This window comes from Rana temporaria, chromosome 3, assembly GCF_905171775.1.
Source record: "Rana temporaria chromosome 3, aRanTem1.1, whole genome shotgun sequence".
NCBI classification, from domain to species: domain Eukaryota; kingdom Metazoa; phylum Chordata; class Amphibia; order Anura; family Ranidae; genus Rana; species Rana temporaria.
Window position 1 is genome coordinate 210169237 of NC_053491.1, and position 15126 is coordinate 210184362.

Sequence of the window (15126 nt, forward strand, 5' to 3'; positions counted from 1 at the left end):
GGTAAATCCTTCTGCGGCTGAAGTTGTTAAACATGTATAAATAAAAGTAAATAAATTACATTTCTCTTAAATCTGTGTTAATATAGAACAACAGAGAAATGGGGGGGCAGCACCAGGCCACAACATTTACAATGTGTAGCTTTTAGTTGTTGTATGGCTACCTTTCAACATGTGTAGGTAAATCAAGAAAATCTGTTTGCTGACAGGAGTTACCAAACTATGCGGCTCAGTTTACAATCCCTCCTTTCTCTCTTTTTTTCAGCTTTGCATTTAAAATAGACAGTATGGTGTTTCTAGCAGGATCGTCTTACTTTAGTTTTTGAAATCCTAACATAAATGGGGTGAGACCTGTACAAAAATGCATAATTGTTTACATGAGCCAAGTGTAGAAGGATGTCCAAATTCAGTCCTGCATTTAGGGATATATTTGGATGACAGTGCATTGTTCATCAATCGTAGAAATGTGCTTTAGCAAGCAATTATAGCATTATCTTAAAATATTTTCTTTTACAGTTTTCCCAAGGAGGGTCCACAAGAAAATGCAACAAAAAGGGACTCCTCCCAGTTCACTGTGCTGCTATACAAGGACGGCACAATGCTATCCAGGCAGTATTCGAATCCGGCATCAAAGAAACTGAGTTTATCAATAAGCATAGCTATGAAAGGGACACCCCAAGTCTGCCTTACCTGGCTTTGTCTAATGGACATCTGGAATGTACAAAATGGTAAGAGCAAAACAATCCAAAATCAAACATCAACAAACAAAATGACAGCAGCCAGTCCTTCCCCAAAGGTTCTAAAACACAGCCCGCCCCTTCCAAGGTGAATAAATTAGATCACACATGTTGTGTATACCACATTTAGGTAGAGTAAATATGGATAATGTGGTCCTCAAAAACACTGGAAGTTTAAGATGCAAGAAGAAGGACTTTAATAAATAACCTAAGCATTGGATTCCTGCTATGAGCAAAAGATAGAAATTATGTTTTAGAAGTAATTTATGTATTTATGGACAATAACAGCCAAGGGTTGCCACAGTGCAGCTATAGACTGCTCATTTCCTAAATAACAAGAGCAAAATAATGACTGATATGTTGATGTCACAAATACTTTTAGACATGCTCCTAAAAGAAGATCTGACCTCGAGCCTTGCACATTTGTGCGCATACTTTGATTTAACTGCATACATTAAGGGAAGGGAGACCTCCAGTCTCTCGGATGGAGCCCTGAGCTATGACGAAGCTGGTCCTTTCCAAAACCTGGACACTGGGTTGGAGACTTCTTCCCACCGAAGGCACTTTGAAGTCTCTGGGCTCCAGATCCTAAACCCTAAACTGGCGTTACAAAACCCAGAGAAAGATAAAAAAACACCTCTCTGCTCAGAACTGATATTTTGGTACTGGTTCGAGATTATGTTCCAGGTATTCAGTAAGGCTAAGCCTGCCTCCACTAAGGCTATGGCATATGAGGTGTCATTCCTGTCAATGGAAAGCTTGGAAGGTTGTTTCCATTTATACTCTATTTCTTGGTCACAAGGTGCTTTGGAAATTGAGAGCTGTCTCCTAATATCTAGCATGTATTTGGATAAATCAACGTACATTTGAATAGTGTTATATGGGCTCGGTAGCTGTCACAGAGAGTGATTTACCCAGAATTTGTTTCTTTACATGGTAAAAATGGACTCTCAGTAAAACATTACGGTTGACTGTGTTTGGAAGGAATGATGGTTTTGGTACTCAGTGAACGCGATCGATAGTAAGCTGTAATGCTATTGTTTCAGGTAATAGAATTGTGAATAGCGTAATTTTTTTGGTTTGCTGACTGCATATATTCAAGTATCCCTCTAAGTTTAATGTTGTTCCTCGTAGAGCGGTCCTCTAGGTCAGCGATTTTTAGCTTTAGTCCATGTACGTTCTTCTAAACACTCATTGTGTGCCTCTATTAGGTCTTCAATAGTGGTAGTCATTTCCCCCAGAGACTCTCCTATGTTGGGCACTCTATCTACCATTGAACACACTTCACTGGAGAACTGTTTGTTTAGTGCTAGAATATCTGCATGCATGGAGTAATAAAGAGAGAGCAGCATCTCATTAAGAAGAGTGTTCATTACAGGTTGGTTGAAGTAGGAAAGGGAGACCATTCAGACAGGCTGTGTGGTGAAGGTGCACGCTTCTGGCTTACCTCAGGGTCTTGTGAATTATGATCTATAGTTCTAAAAGGTCTCTCATGCAGCCAGCTAACTGCATCTGGATATAGTGCAAAGTGGATTTGCCTTTTCGTAAATAACCCCCTATGCTAGTAATGGAGGTTTATAATATGTCTGTGATAGTGTTGTTGGCAATCAAAGGGTTAGATGTGATGGTGAATATGTGGTGGGCAATCTGATGCTAACTGATGCTAACGCTATCTGACATCGCCTGTGACACTAATACAGTGATCAGTAAAAAATATATATAAATTCTTGATGGACCCTCTGCACACTGCTACACCATTCCCATCAAACTATGCAATGAAAAACAAGGATATTTAGTTCACATATATTGTATTACATGTTTAAGCTGACGAATTGGGTCAAAGTATTCCCTCTTCTGGCCAGTCCTATACCGCTTTGCCACTGCAAATGCTAAGGTGGACACCATGCCAACATGGGGCATAAAAAAATATATATACACTGTATTAAAGACACTAGTGACAGGGCAGTGAAAGGGTTAACCCTGGGTGAGCAGGGGGTTAAAATATGCCAAAATGTGTTTTTACTGTGACTGTGTGCTGTTTTGACTTACTGTGAACAATCTTTTCTCTATCTTGAACCATAGGGGTCTAGATCACATAATTTCCTGTGCCTAGATCACGTAATTTCCTGTGCCTATGTTTTGTAAAAACAGACACAGGCTAATCTGTGATTCAGCAGAAATTATCAGCAGGTCCAGGCCAAAAATCATTGGCTTAGACCTGAAGACCGGTGCTGTATCCAACCACAGCACCGCCCAGGAGTGCGAATGACGTACCTAGTATGGAATAAATATCAAGGTGCAGAAAGAGGGAAAAATTACAATAAGTAGAAGATCAAGACAAGAAGAGAGTTGGAAAAGAGGAGTAGGAGTGGGAAGAGGAAGGAAGGGGGGGGGGGTCAAGAGAAAAGTGGGAAGGGTGGGATTAATTGGGATGGTGTAGTCTTACAAAATGCAAGCTCCAGAAAGAACTCAACAGATAATGAACAATGTTTGGTCAAAGTTTGGAGGCATGTAATGCATTACCCATGGTGTCCAGACCTTTTGAAATGTAGACAGAGGGCTAGATTCAGGTAGCCGGGCGCATTGTTACGGCGGCGTAGCGTATCGTATTTACGATACGCTGTCGTAAATCAGGCGGCGTAGCGTAAATGGGGCCGGCGTAAGCACGCCTAATTCAAATGAGTATAAGGGGGCGTGTTTTATGTAAATGGGTGGTGACCCGACGTGATTGCCGTTTTTTACAAACGGCGCATGCGCCTTCCGTGTACATATCCCAGTGTGCATTGCTCCAAAGTACGCCGCAAGGACGTATTGGTTTCGATGTGAACGTAAATTACGTACAGCCCTATTCGAGAACGACTTACGCAAACAACGTAAAAAATTCAAAATTTGACGCGGGAACGACGTCCATGCTTAACATTGCGTACGCCTCATAGAAGCAGGAGCAACGTTATGCCGGAAAAGCCTTACGCAAAATTCCGGCGGGCGCAAGTACGTTTGTGAATCGGCGTATCTAGGTCATTTGCATATTCTACGCCCAAAACGACAGAAGCGCCACCTAGTGGCCAGCGTAAATATGCACCCTAAGATACGACGGTGTAAGAGACTTACGCCAGTCGGATCTTAGGCTAATTTCAGCGTATCTTGCTTTCTGAATACAGAAAGAAGATACGCCGGTGCAGCTTTGAATTTACGCGGCATATCTATAGATACGACGGTGTAAATCAATGCTGAATCTAGCCCAGAGTTGTTTAGTATCACAGAACATTTCTCATTAATCACGTACATGACACCTTAACTTGTTTTGCCATTAGAAAAACAGATTTTCATGGTTTTCCTAAGGTTTGCTTAGCAACCGTGAACACAAAAGCTACATGTTTGAATTAGTAGCTAGGGCACCTAGTTTTTTACAGGTTTTACTAGGTTTTACAAGGCATCCAATGGATCCTTCTCGTATTCAGCAAAATTGAGCAAATCAGTTGGTGGATACCTACTCAAAAGCATCCAAATTTTAGGGCAATGTCTGCTTTTTCTATAATGAAAAATACAGTTGGACTTGTGGCACTCCAGCATTTAATTCATGCAGACTTATAGGGTTAGCGATAAGTCTTCTGGAAGCATGTGAAAGTGTGCTGATGCAAACCAACTATTATGATTATATATCCATCACAGTTTACATATTAAGGATAAATTAATTAATTCAAATTAAAACAATATAAAATGGAACCAAAATTGAGCTGCTGACCTTAATAATTAGATTTCTTGGTGCACTTTCCTGGAAAATGAAAGATGACAACTTTGTGGTTGCTCTGGGCAACAGCTTCACTTAAAGCTCTGTTTAATTGTGTTAGAGTTTTCATAAATAAACACTAATTTGCTTTGATTGTCTCTTGCACTCATGGCCATTTATCTTGTAAAATATAAACTATCTATCAAATATATACTATTTTTCATTGTTATGACCACTTTTTTCAGGTTGATTTCAAATGGTTTTCTGTTAAAAGATAGGGAAGATATTGAACTATTACTTGACATGGTGTGCAATAAAGATGACAAGTAAGTCTATCACCTTTCCTTCATTTTTAAAAATAAAAAACAACTGTTCAACAATTGTTATGTTGTGAAGATAAATATAAAATATAAAACACTTCCTGTTTTAAAGCTGCCTAGGTATTCCAAATGCATATAAGGAGATTTATTTCATCAGGCCTCCTCCAAGCTCAGCCTGCAGCCCTCTTGTTTCGCTGGGCAGATAAGGTTTTTTGGTAAACTGTTGACATCAATCTTCCAAAATTCCCCTGGGGAAAAATAGGAAGTGGTGGGAATTTCTAAATGTACCACACTTTACAGAGTGTGATCGGTGTGGCACACTCATCGGAAATGCCCGACTATGCTCACCCTTGCCGCTCAGCTCCGCCAGTCATAAAGCCGGTAGCTTCTGTGAATGAAAAGTGATATCTAAATGGATAATGAGCGAATTAAAGTAAACTTAAGCCTCGAACACACAATCAGATTTTCCAATGGGAAATGTGTGTTGACAGCCTTTTGGTAGAAAATCCAACTGTTTGTATGCTCCTTCGGACAATTGTTGTCAGATTTTCCGCAATGCTCACCAAACACAACACTAGCAGAAGGTGCACGAAGGGTGGGGCTAAAGAGCTGAAAAAACACGTAGTAGGTCTAGTGCGTCACTACATTTGTGTGCCGTATGCAAGACAAAATCCAGTCACACGCTTTTTGGACAAAAGTCAAACTTGTTGTCTGCGGAAAATTCGATCATGTGTACGAGGCTTTAGGCTTTGAAGAGAAAATACATTTTAAAGACCAAAATTTGCCAGCAGAGAGGGTAGAAGTAAGTTACTGTATTTACGCACCCGCTGGCATTTTTTTTTATTTGTACACTGACTACTACACACACAGTACAGTATGTAGCCCCAGGTCATTCCCAACATTTTATAGGAATTGTTGGAATGGAGCCTGGTACCAAGATTGTAAATCCAGCATGCATGTGCAGGAGTTACATCATCTGGGCATGCCAGGCAAACTAAGAATATGACAGACCCCCAAGAACAAGAAAATAGGCACTGACAAAGATGGAGTGAATGCATGGAGCTCACACCTCATATTGCTGGAGGAGGGAAGACCCGGAAGTAAGTGTGCCATAATATACATGTATGCATATTTCCACATTATGGCAAATTCTGGCCACACCCCGCCAATGGTTACATTCTACTTTAAATAATATGAATTTATTAAAATTAATAAGTTAAGAGGCAAGGTGTGTGTGTGTGTGATATATATATATATATATATATATATATATATATATATATATATATATATATATATATATTTATATATATATATATATATATATATACAGTGCAGTATATACAATATAATACCTAATGATATGATATACACTCACCAGCCACTTTATTGGGTACACATTCAAAGTCACTTAAATCCCCTTTCTTCCCCATTATGATGCTCGGTTTGAGCTTCAGCAAGTCTTCTTTACCGCACCTAAATGCCTAAATGCATTGAGTTGCTGCCATTTGATTAGCAATTTGTGTTACCAAGCAATTGAACAGATGTACCTATTTAAGTGGCCAGTGAGTGTATATAGAAGTATTGCATCTGGACTGATCTCACCTGCCTTTTACACATTCCTATTGGTCCATCAGTGGACTGCCTCATTGGGTAATATAAATGTGTGAGAGACAGAAGGGGGTGGCCAAGCTCTAGCATTACAAGCTTTTAACCTTTGCGCCAATAATGACATAGTATACAGAAAGAAGTTTACTTAGTTCTTCTTTAAAACCCTGTAAAAGAAAACAGATCTGAGAAGATACCATTGGTATTGATTCCTAGCTATGTTTAGATAAGTTGTGACAAGCCTAGAACCATTTATTTTATACATTGCTCAGCATAAATGAGTACACCCCAACAGATTTGTCAAAAAACTTTCAGAATCAACATTTTCTATGGGACATAATACTACAAAATACTCCCACAAATGCGGCCCATTGTTTGCAACCAAGATTTGTTAACCGCTAGCCGACCAGCCGCCGCAGTTATAGTGCGGCAGGTTGGCACGGCTGCGCCAATCGCTGTAGCTGTACATCACTCTTTTAAGATGTCACAGCAGGTCCGCACACGCCTGTCGCATGTCCCCAGAGCCGATGCATGTGCCCGGCGGGCACGATGACCGCCGGGCACCCACAATCACCCACAAAGCGAGAAGCGTGATCTGTGTGTGTAAACACACAAATCACAGTTCTCTCAGGGGAGAGGAGACCGATTGTGTGTTCATACTAAGTATGAACACTGAACGGTCTCCTCCCCTAGTCAGTCCCGGTAAAGGTTCAGTGTTTTTTTTATTTTTTTTAATAACAAACATGTCATGCTTACTCCTCCACTGTGCAGCTCATTTTGCACAGAGTGGCCCTGATCCACCTGTTCTGGGGTCCCACGGTGGCTCTCGTGGCTCCCCCCCCCCCCCGCAATAGCAAACCTCCTCTGGGAAGCCATCTGGGGAGCTCTCTCCTTGCGTGCGCACTCCCCTGTCATACACTCGGCATCCATATCCGCTGAGTGTATGACTCGGCCCCACCCCTGGTGGCCGCGTCATTGGATTTGATTGACAGCAGCAGGAGCCAATGGCTGTGCTGCTATCAATCTATCCATTGAAGAGCCGAGAAGCCGTAGAGAGAGCAGCGTGGGAACGCGCCCATGGAAAGTCTGGGGCTCAGGTAAGTAAAACGTGGGGGGGGGCTGGGGGGCCGGACACTGATTGGTGTTTTTTCACCTAGTTGCATAGGATGCATTAAGGTGAAAAAACACAAAGGTTTATAACCCCTTGATTGCCCCCTAGTATTAACCTCTTCTCTGTCAGTTTCATTTATACAGTAATCAGTGGCTATTTGTAGCTCTGATCGCTGATTAAATGTATATGGTCCCAAAATAGTATCAAAAGTGTCCGATCTGTCCATTGCAATTGCGCAGTCCTGATAAAAATTGCTGATCGCCGCCATTAATAGTAAAACAAATAATGATGAGAAGGGTTGAAAAAAATTGCCATGCAAGTTCACTGCAGTTAGCTAAAGAAGTAAAACGCCAAACTGGGGTGATTGCTTCCCGTGACAATAGGGCATACACTGCAGAGGAATGGCATGCGTGGTTGTCTTCCACTAAGGAAGCCTTTCCTAAAGCCCATGCACAAAAAAGCCTGCCTAGATTTTGCCAGGGCCCATGCTGAATAAGACAAAGACTATTGGGACTTTGTACTCTGGAGTGATGAGACCAAGATAAATGTTTTTGGAACTGATGGCTTCAAAATTGTATGATGTCGCAAAGGTGAGGGGTACAAAGAAAAATGCATGGTGCCTACAGTGAAACATGGTGGTGGCAGTTTCCTTCTGTGGGGCTACATAAGTGCTGCTGGAGTCGGGGAGCTGCATTTCATTGATGGTATCATTCACAGATGTACTGTTCTATATTGAAAAAGAAGATGCTACCATCACTCCCTGCCCTTGGTCGTCGTGCACTTTTCCAAGATGACCAAAACGCACATCTAAGGCCACTGTTGCATTTCTGAAGAAGAACAGGGGGAAAGTGATCAAACATCTATGGGATATTCTGAAGAGACAAGTTTAGCATCACTCTCCATCCAGCATCCAGGCTCTAAAGAGGTAGTTCATGAAGAATGGAAAAAGTTAGATGTTACAATATGTTGCCAACTTGTTCATTCCATGCCTAGAAGACTCAATGCGGTCCTTACAAAGCATGGAGGTCATACACAATACTTGATGTATTCGTTTTGGTTGTGGGGTGTATTCATTTTTGCATCAAATAATTTGAGTAAAAATGAAGATTTTGTAATCTAAGTTATATTATTAACCTTACTTTCATGTAATGAGCTAAACAAATATTCTATAAAACTCAGTTTAGTCAAAATTTTGGAAATTGTTCTTGTGTTCATATTGAGATATTGAATAAAATCTTACTTTATAAAAGGGGTGTACTCATTTATGCTGAGCACTGTATTATCACTTGGAAGAATTCTGCACTCTCGTAAATCTTTGGAAAATCTCTGAATATTTATATCATTATTTTACATTCTTGTGCATGGTAAATTAACTTACATTTGCATTTTCAAGCTGTACATTAAAGTCTGCTTTATTTTTCTTGATAGGATAGATTTTATCACTTAAATCAAAATCTAACACTTTTCATCTTCATATCTACAGGAAAAATAACCTAGAAAGTGTTGAATACCTTTTAAGCAATGGCTTGGATGTGAACATCTGTGATAAAAGAGGGGACAGGTGACCATTACATTATAAGTCATATGTCAATTGTGCATAAGTCATCTTATTTTAAATGTGCCGCTGAGGTCACACTCTTAAAGTGGTGATAACCCAAAGACATATATTCACTGGCAGACCCTCTCTAGTATACAGTACTAACACATTGTATAAGTGTTATACAATTAAAAGCTTTTCTGAGGGTGTTGGCACTCATTATTGCTCCCCTAGCCCTTGGATACTCATAAAATGCCTGTTTCTTGCTCAATCAATGACATGCATACCTCAGGAAACTTTACAATCATTTTAATATGTATCTTCTCTTAAAGTGATATTAAAGATATTTGCCTGCTCTGTACAGTTGTTTTGCACAGAGCAGCCCAGACCCTCCTCTTCTCGGGTCCCCCACTGGGGCTCCTGCCCCCTCCCTCCTGCCAAGTGTCCCCAGAGCAAGGAGCTTCCAATGGGGGGCACCTGGGCACCTGAGCAGGCTAGCTTCTGAGCAACGGCTCTGAGTGTCCATTCACACACAGAGCTGCGGTTCAACCCAGCCCCTTCTCTTTCCTCATTTGCTCCCCTGCTGTGATAGATAGCAGTGGGAGCCATTTGCTCCTGCTGCTGTCTTAGCCAAAGAGGAGGTAGAGTCCACGGCGAGCCGAGGATCTCTTGCACATTGCTTGCGGAAGATAGGGCTTGGGTAAGTATTGGGGGCTGGGGGCTGGGGGGGATGCTGTACACTGAATGCTTTTTTACCTTCATGCATAAAATGCATAAAGGCAAAAAAACCTTCATCCTTTACAAACACTTTAATAATTAACACAATTTCCATTTTATTTTGTAACTAAATAGAAGAGACATTTTCCCATGCTTAATGTAAATGATGCCCTAAGGATACCAAACAACTAAAATCTTACAATAATCCCAAATTTTAGCAGCTCCATCAAAAACTAATAACCATATATCGATATATATTGATAGTTTTGAAGAAAAATGCAAAATATCTATCTTGCAACTACTGTATATCTAAAACTAATCTAAACCACTTACATTGTAACAACTCCAACAAAAACTGATTGATAGTGATACCATAGCATTACATATTTTTATATAAATCATTCAATGCTACACTAACATTAAGGATACCAACACAACAGCCCCCCCCCACACACACTCACACACAGACTAGACACTTTTTTTATTTTTGGGAGGGCCTTTCTGCCTTTTCTACATCCTCTTTTGGGTCCACTGATCTTCTTCAATTTGCCCATTGTGGTGGTCTTCTAGATAGGGGTTCCCAGGATGGAAAACAATATGCATTGGTGTGATTATACAGGAGTTATGGCCTTTCTTGACAGAAGAGAAAAATAACTAGGGGCGAGTTGTTGGACTTTTCAGGCACTGTATGCTGGTAAGAATATAATCGCACAGAGAAAATTTCTCTAAAATCGGGTTTATTTGAACATAAAAATACAGTTCACAATTAAAAAACTTGAAGTTCCAACGGAACTACCTAACAAACTAACTAGACATTGCAAAGTGCCTCCAAAACATAGCAGGAAATTGTGGACTAATGATCAGACATGATAATACAAAGTTTCCAAAGTAAAGTAAAAACTTTAAAAATGTATTAGATAATTAGAATGCCCTGTATTAATGATGGAGGTTCAGACAGAGACTGTCTGAAAGATGGAACTTGCAATGTATTGACTCAACCGGTTTTGCGCGTCTTTCAGCGCTTCTTCACAGAGTCTCTTAAGTATAGTTTGCTGTAAGACAGAAATAAAAAAGTAGACACATACGTAGTAAAACAATTAGGTATCAAACAATTTAATGAATACATAGATTGATGAGCGTGTGAAGAGGGCCAATCACTCTCTCAGACAGAAAAAAAGAAGAAAGATCGGAAAGAAGGTAGAAGGAGAAAACAGAACAAGACAGGATGAATATAGAGGCTGTCCTAGAACGAGGACCCAGATGGAAGGCCCTGCGTGAAAGCGGCCCAAAACAATCCATTCATGAGCACAGTGGGGATGAGGATATATGATAATGCATAATAAAAATATAAAGGATAAAGAATTTTTGAACGGCGGGAAGACATCAGACAAAATAAGTGTAGTAATATTGAATGGCTAAGTTACTTACATATAGTATTAAAACATCAATATATTCCAATAGTAGGTATACAGCATAGAAGGGAGAACTTCTTGCAGAGGCTTAGTAACTAGGTCCGGGCTGCTGGACACTAGATAAGTAGAAAAGAACCCTTAAGGGCAAAGGATCTAAAAAATAGATATGACAGGTTATAATCTTTGTAGTAAGAAGGTGTAGAGTATAAGTTCATAAGATAGCCGCATCTTACCTTCTATGGAAATTTGCACTGCCAGAGACGGGGGCCGTGACTAGCATCCCTCTTAAAGTATTAGAGGATAATGTTTGTGCCCGGATTAACGCCTTAAAGGCCTGTGGTCCAAAGGCAATATTGATCCTGGTGGATTAAGAGAAGGAAAAGACAGGCACTGTCAGCGTGACATGGTAACCGGGATACGCCAGTTGATATACAATCGAGTTAGGCTTAGAAGCTTACCCAATGGTTATAGCGGCAGCGAATGTTATCCATAAGCCTCCCGGGAGACTGCAGCATGGTGTGTCTAAGAACCGGGGCTTAAATAGAGCCACGTCCCATTCGGAATAGACGTACACTATGGCGCTAACGAGTGATGTCATCCGAGATGGCCGCGAACAGCTCCCAGCATAGACGCCGCATAAGAGAGAGAGGCGTACTACGTGGGAAATTGGACACCCAGATGGGAGCTCCTTCTAGTGGTGTTCAAGTATATCACCGTAGAAGGTACGGGGATATTGTGGGCGGCCAACACTGTGCATAGAGAAGGGAGAGAGCAATGAGACGCGTCAGAGCACAAGGACAAGGCGGACTCGTATAGGAGGGAGCAGCTGGGAAATAGAGAAACATGAAAGGGGTTGCCAGTTCACACGCCCAGCACCAAAATTACATAACTTAAGATACACTTAACATTTTTAATATATCGCACAGAAGTTTCATATATTATACATTCAACAGAAGATTTGCAGAACCAAAAACATTTGGTCATTCATTTATTTAATTAAGTAGATACAGTTGATACAGTTCTTAGTATAGGGTACCATAAACTATTATAAGCCATAGCCAGAGAAGGGGAGGAAGAGAAAGGGTTTTTTTTTTGTTTTTGTTTTTAGTCCAGATTAGTTGTACTGTAGCCATACAATGAATTTGAAACCAAGTACAATATATACTATTGCCTTGTATATCCTAAAGAGTCAAAATATCTGTAGTTATACCAAATTAAATATAGTAAATCATAACTCTTTTAGGTAACACGGTTGGGTAAGTTCACTGAATGTCATGAAATTGATAATAGAGCATGTATTCAGCTAAATTCCTGGGGGGGGGGAGGAGCTGAATTATGACAAAGTACAAGTCATGAATCGATAGGGCAGTAGAGAGAAATCTACATTGGGCCTAAAGGGTTATAGAAAAGAAAAAGGGGATGGAGTTGGTAATGGGGGAAGGCAGGTGCAGGTGGTAAGATATTCTTATAGGAATGGTTTATAGGATTGTGCCTCATTGAGGCCAGGGGTACATAGGGCGTTGAGGCCTATTATTTTGCTGGTCGTCTAAAATAACAACCAGTTGCTTGGCCTGAGCAATGCACAGCCAAATCCTGTCAAATATGCATGCAACCAAATCTGAAATCTGGCCCAAGCTGAACTTTCAGGTAGTAAAATGGGCAATAAAAATTATAGTTTATTATTCAACAAATGTTGCATATACTGTACTTTTTCACGTTATGGTTATAATATTAAGGGAATAAGATCAAAGAATAGGTTCCAGGATATAAAAGAAGTATACACAGCATACAAAGCAAGATAGATTTTAATGTGCAGTATCCATACATACAGAAAAAGGAAAATGTTAACAATTACATCCAGCATGCAAAAGATAAAAGGCCACATAAAATCGCGTTAACGTATGCATATAACATGCATTTAAGTGTACCTGACATAGTTGACACCCTGGGTGAATAATTTTAAACCCCCAGTGCAACCCCCCTTTTCTAGCTATAGCTCTCCTTTCATAATGACACTTGCCAGAATCAGCCATAGTAGTGTCCTGCAAAGTCTTCACTTAGGAGATCTTCCCTAGGCTCAGTGCTACCTCAGTGTCTGAGGTCTGACAAGGAGTGGTGCCACAGAGCTACAAGTAATGCGTCAAAGTGCATCTGCCAGGGGAGGTGCTCAGTCCTAAAATATTCTCAACACGGCTGTACCCAGGGTGTACTGGCCCTTCTCCAGGTACACTACTGATAACAAACAAAGTAATACTATGCAAAGTTCATATGTAAAAGTAGTAAAACATATTAAAACAGTAACCAAAATACACTGTTCTTGCATTTACATATTTAGAACATATTAGGAATGTCCTGCAAAATATAGGTCACATGATAGCTATGTAGGGAGGAGAGCTGGGTCAGTCCTTTGGTAAATCAGAGGAATCAAGGGAGATTTCTACATCATGTTGGGTGGTAAAGGTAAACAAAGGATGACTTCCTGTATTACAGAGGGAATTGACATGGATGCAAGAACTGTATACTTGTAAGGATCAGAACCCTGAATATTAGTTCTCAACAAATAAAATCTTTATGTGTTATATGTTACACCCCAGTCCAGCACTAGGTCCCCATAATCGCACATGGCCTCTGGCACTTATGGGATGCCATTGCCAATGCCACGGTAAACCAGCAAACAAGGGCTAGGCAACATGTTGCTCAGCGTTCCAGCTTAAACTGAGCCCCACTGTATTCATTTATGTTCGTCTGTGTCTCCAACAACTCCAGTGTCTCTTGTGTTTTTAGCGACCCCAGGGTCTCCAATGACCCCTGCATCATATATATATATATATATATATATATATATATATATATATATATATATATATATATATATATATATATATATATATATATATATATATATATATAATGTGTGTGTTTGTATTTCAGAAGGTCAGTTATCACAGATGTTATGCTACAGTTGTAATGTAGAATATGTAATGCAATACGAACGTAATCAAATTTTTGTTTATTTACAGCGTTTTGCATTTAGCTGCTCTCCAGATTAAAAGTTATGAGATTATGAAGCTGCTTTTGTCATTCGGTGCTCAAGTGAATTTAACAAATCATGATGGAATCACTCCACTTTTTAACACTGTCTTTGCATCAAACTTCCATGGAGCAAGACTCTTGATTGACTGTGGTACAGTAAAAAATCTGTATTTTTCCTCTACACATTCACTCTGTTGTGTGTTCTTAGACGAGTTTACAATATAGTGTGATCCAAACACTTTCTAGTTGCCATGGAGTTTTGAGCATACCTCAGCTAACCTGTTAGTATCTGTTCAGACTGTGAAGAACTAATGGTGGAGATACAGCATAGGCAGCTCATATACTGTAGCCACTATCCAACTCATTCAACTTTGAAGGTGACTCCAAAGTCCTTATCATTGCAAATGTTCTTTCTACCTCAGATTTCTGAGCTGTAGTGCATAAAAAGTATTTGCTTAATATGTGGAACAATCATAAAGTGGCATCAGTCTAAGGCCCCATACACACGATAGAATCCATCCGCTGAAAAATCCCAGCGAATGGGTTTCAGCGGATAGATCCTATGGTGTGTACACTCCAGCGGATCTGTTTCCGCAGATATTTATCCCCTGGGATGGATTCCAGCAGATCGAATATTCGCTGACATGCTAAACAAATCTATCTGCTGGAATCCATCCCAACGGATGGATCCGCTGGTCTGTATAGACTCACCGGATCCATCCGTCCGAAGGGATCCCCCGCATGCGTCGTAATGATTCAACGCAATCGTGGAATTCCTTATATGACAGCGTCGCGCACGTCGCCGCGTCATAATCGCGGCGACGGCGCGACACGTCATCGCCAGAGGATTTCGGCGCGGATTTCAATGCGATGGTGAGTACACTCCATCGCAGAGAAATCCGCTGAAATCCTCGAGAGGATTTA

General features: G+C 40.5%; 1 protein-coding gene across 1 annotated transcript in view; it reads left to right on the forward strand.

Moving 5' to 3' along the window:
• LOC120932076 (serine/threonine-protein phosphatase 6 regulatory ankyrin repeat subunit B-like) overlaps positions 1 to 15126 on the forward strand; it is a 94994-nt gene that overhangs the window by 64594 nt on the left and 15274 nt on the right. Inside the window, exons 6-9 of the mRNA XM_040344188.1 lie at positions 514 to 725; positions 4710 to 4790; positions 8987 to 9064; positions 14190 to 14353. Coding sequence (XP_040200122.1) covers positions 514 to 725; positions 4710 to 4790; positions 8987 to 9064; positions 14190 to 14353 — 535 coding nt within the window. The remainder of the gene's footprint in view (positions 1 to 513; positions 726 to 4709; positions 4791 to 8986; positions 9065 to 14189; positions 14354 to 15126) is intronic.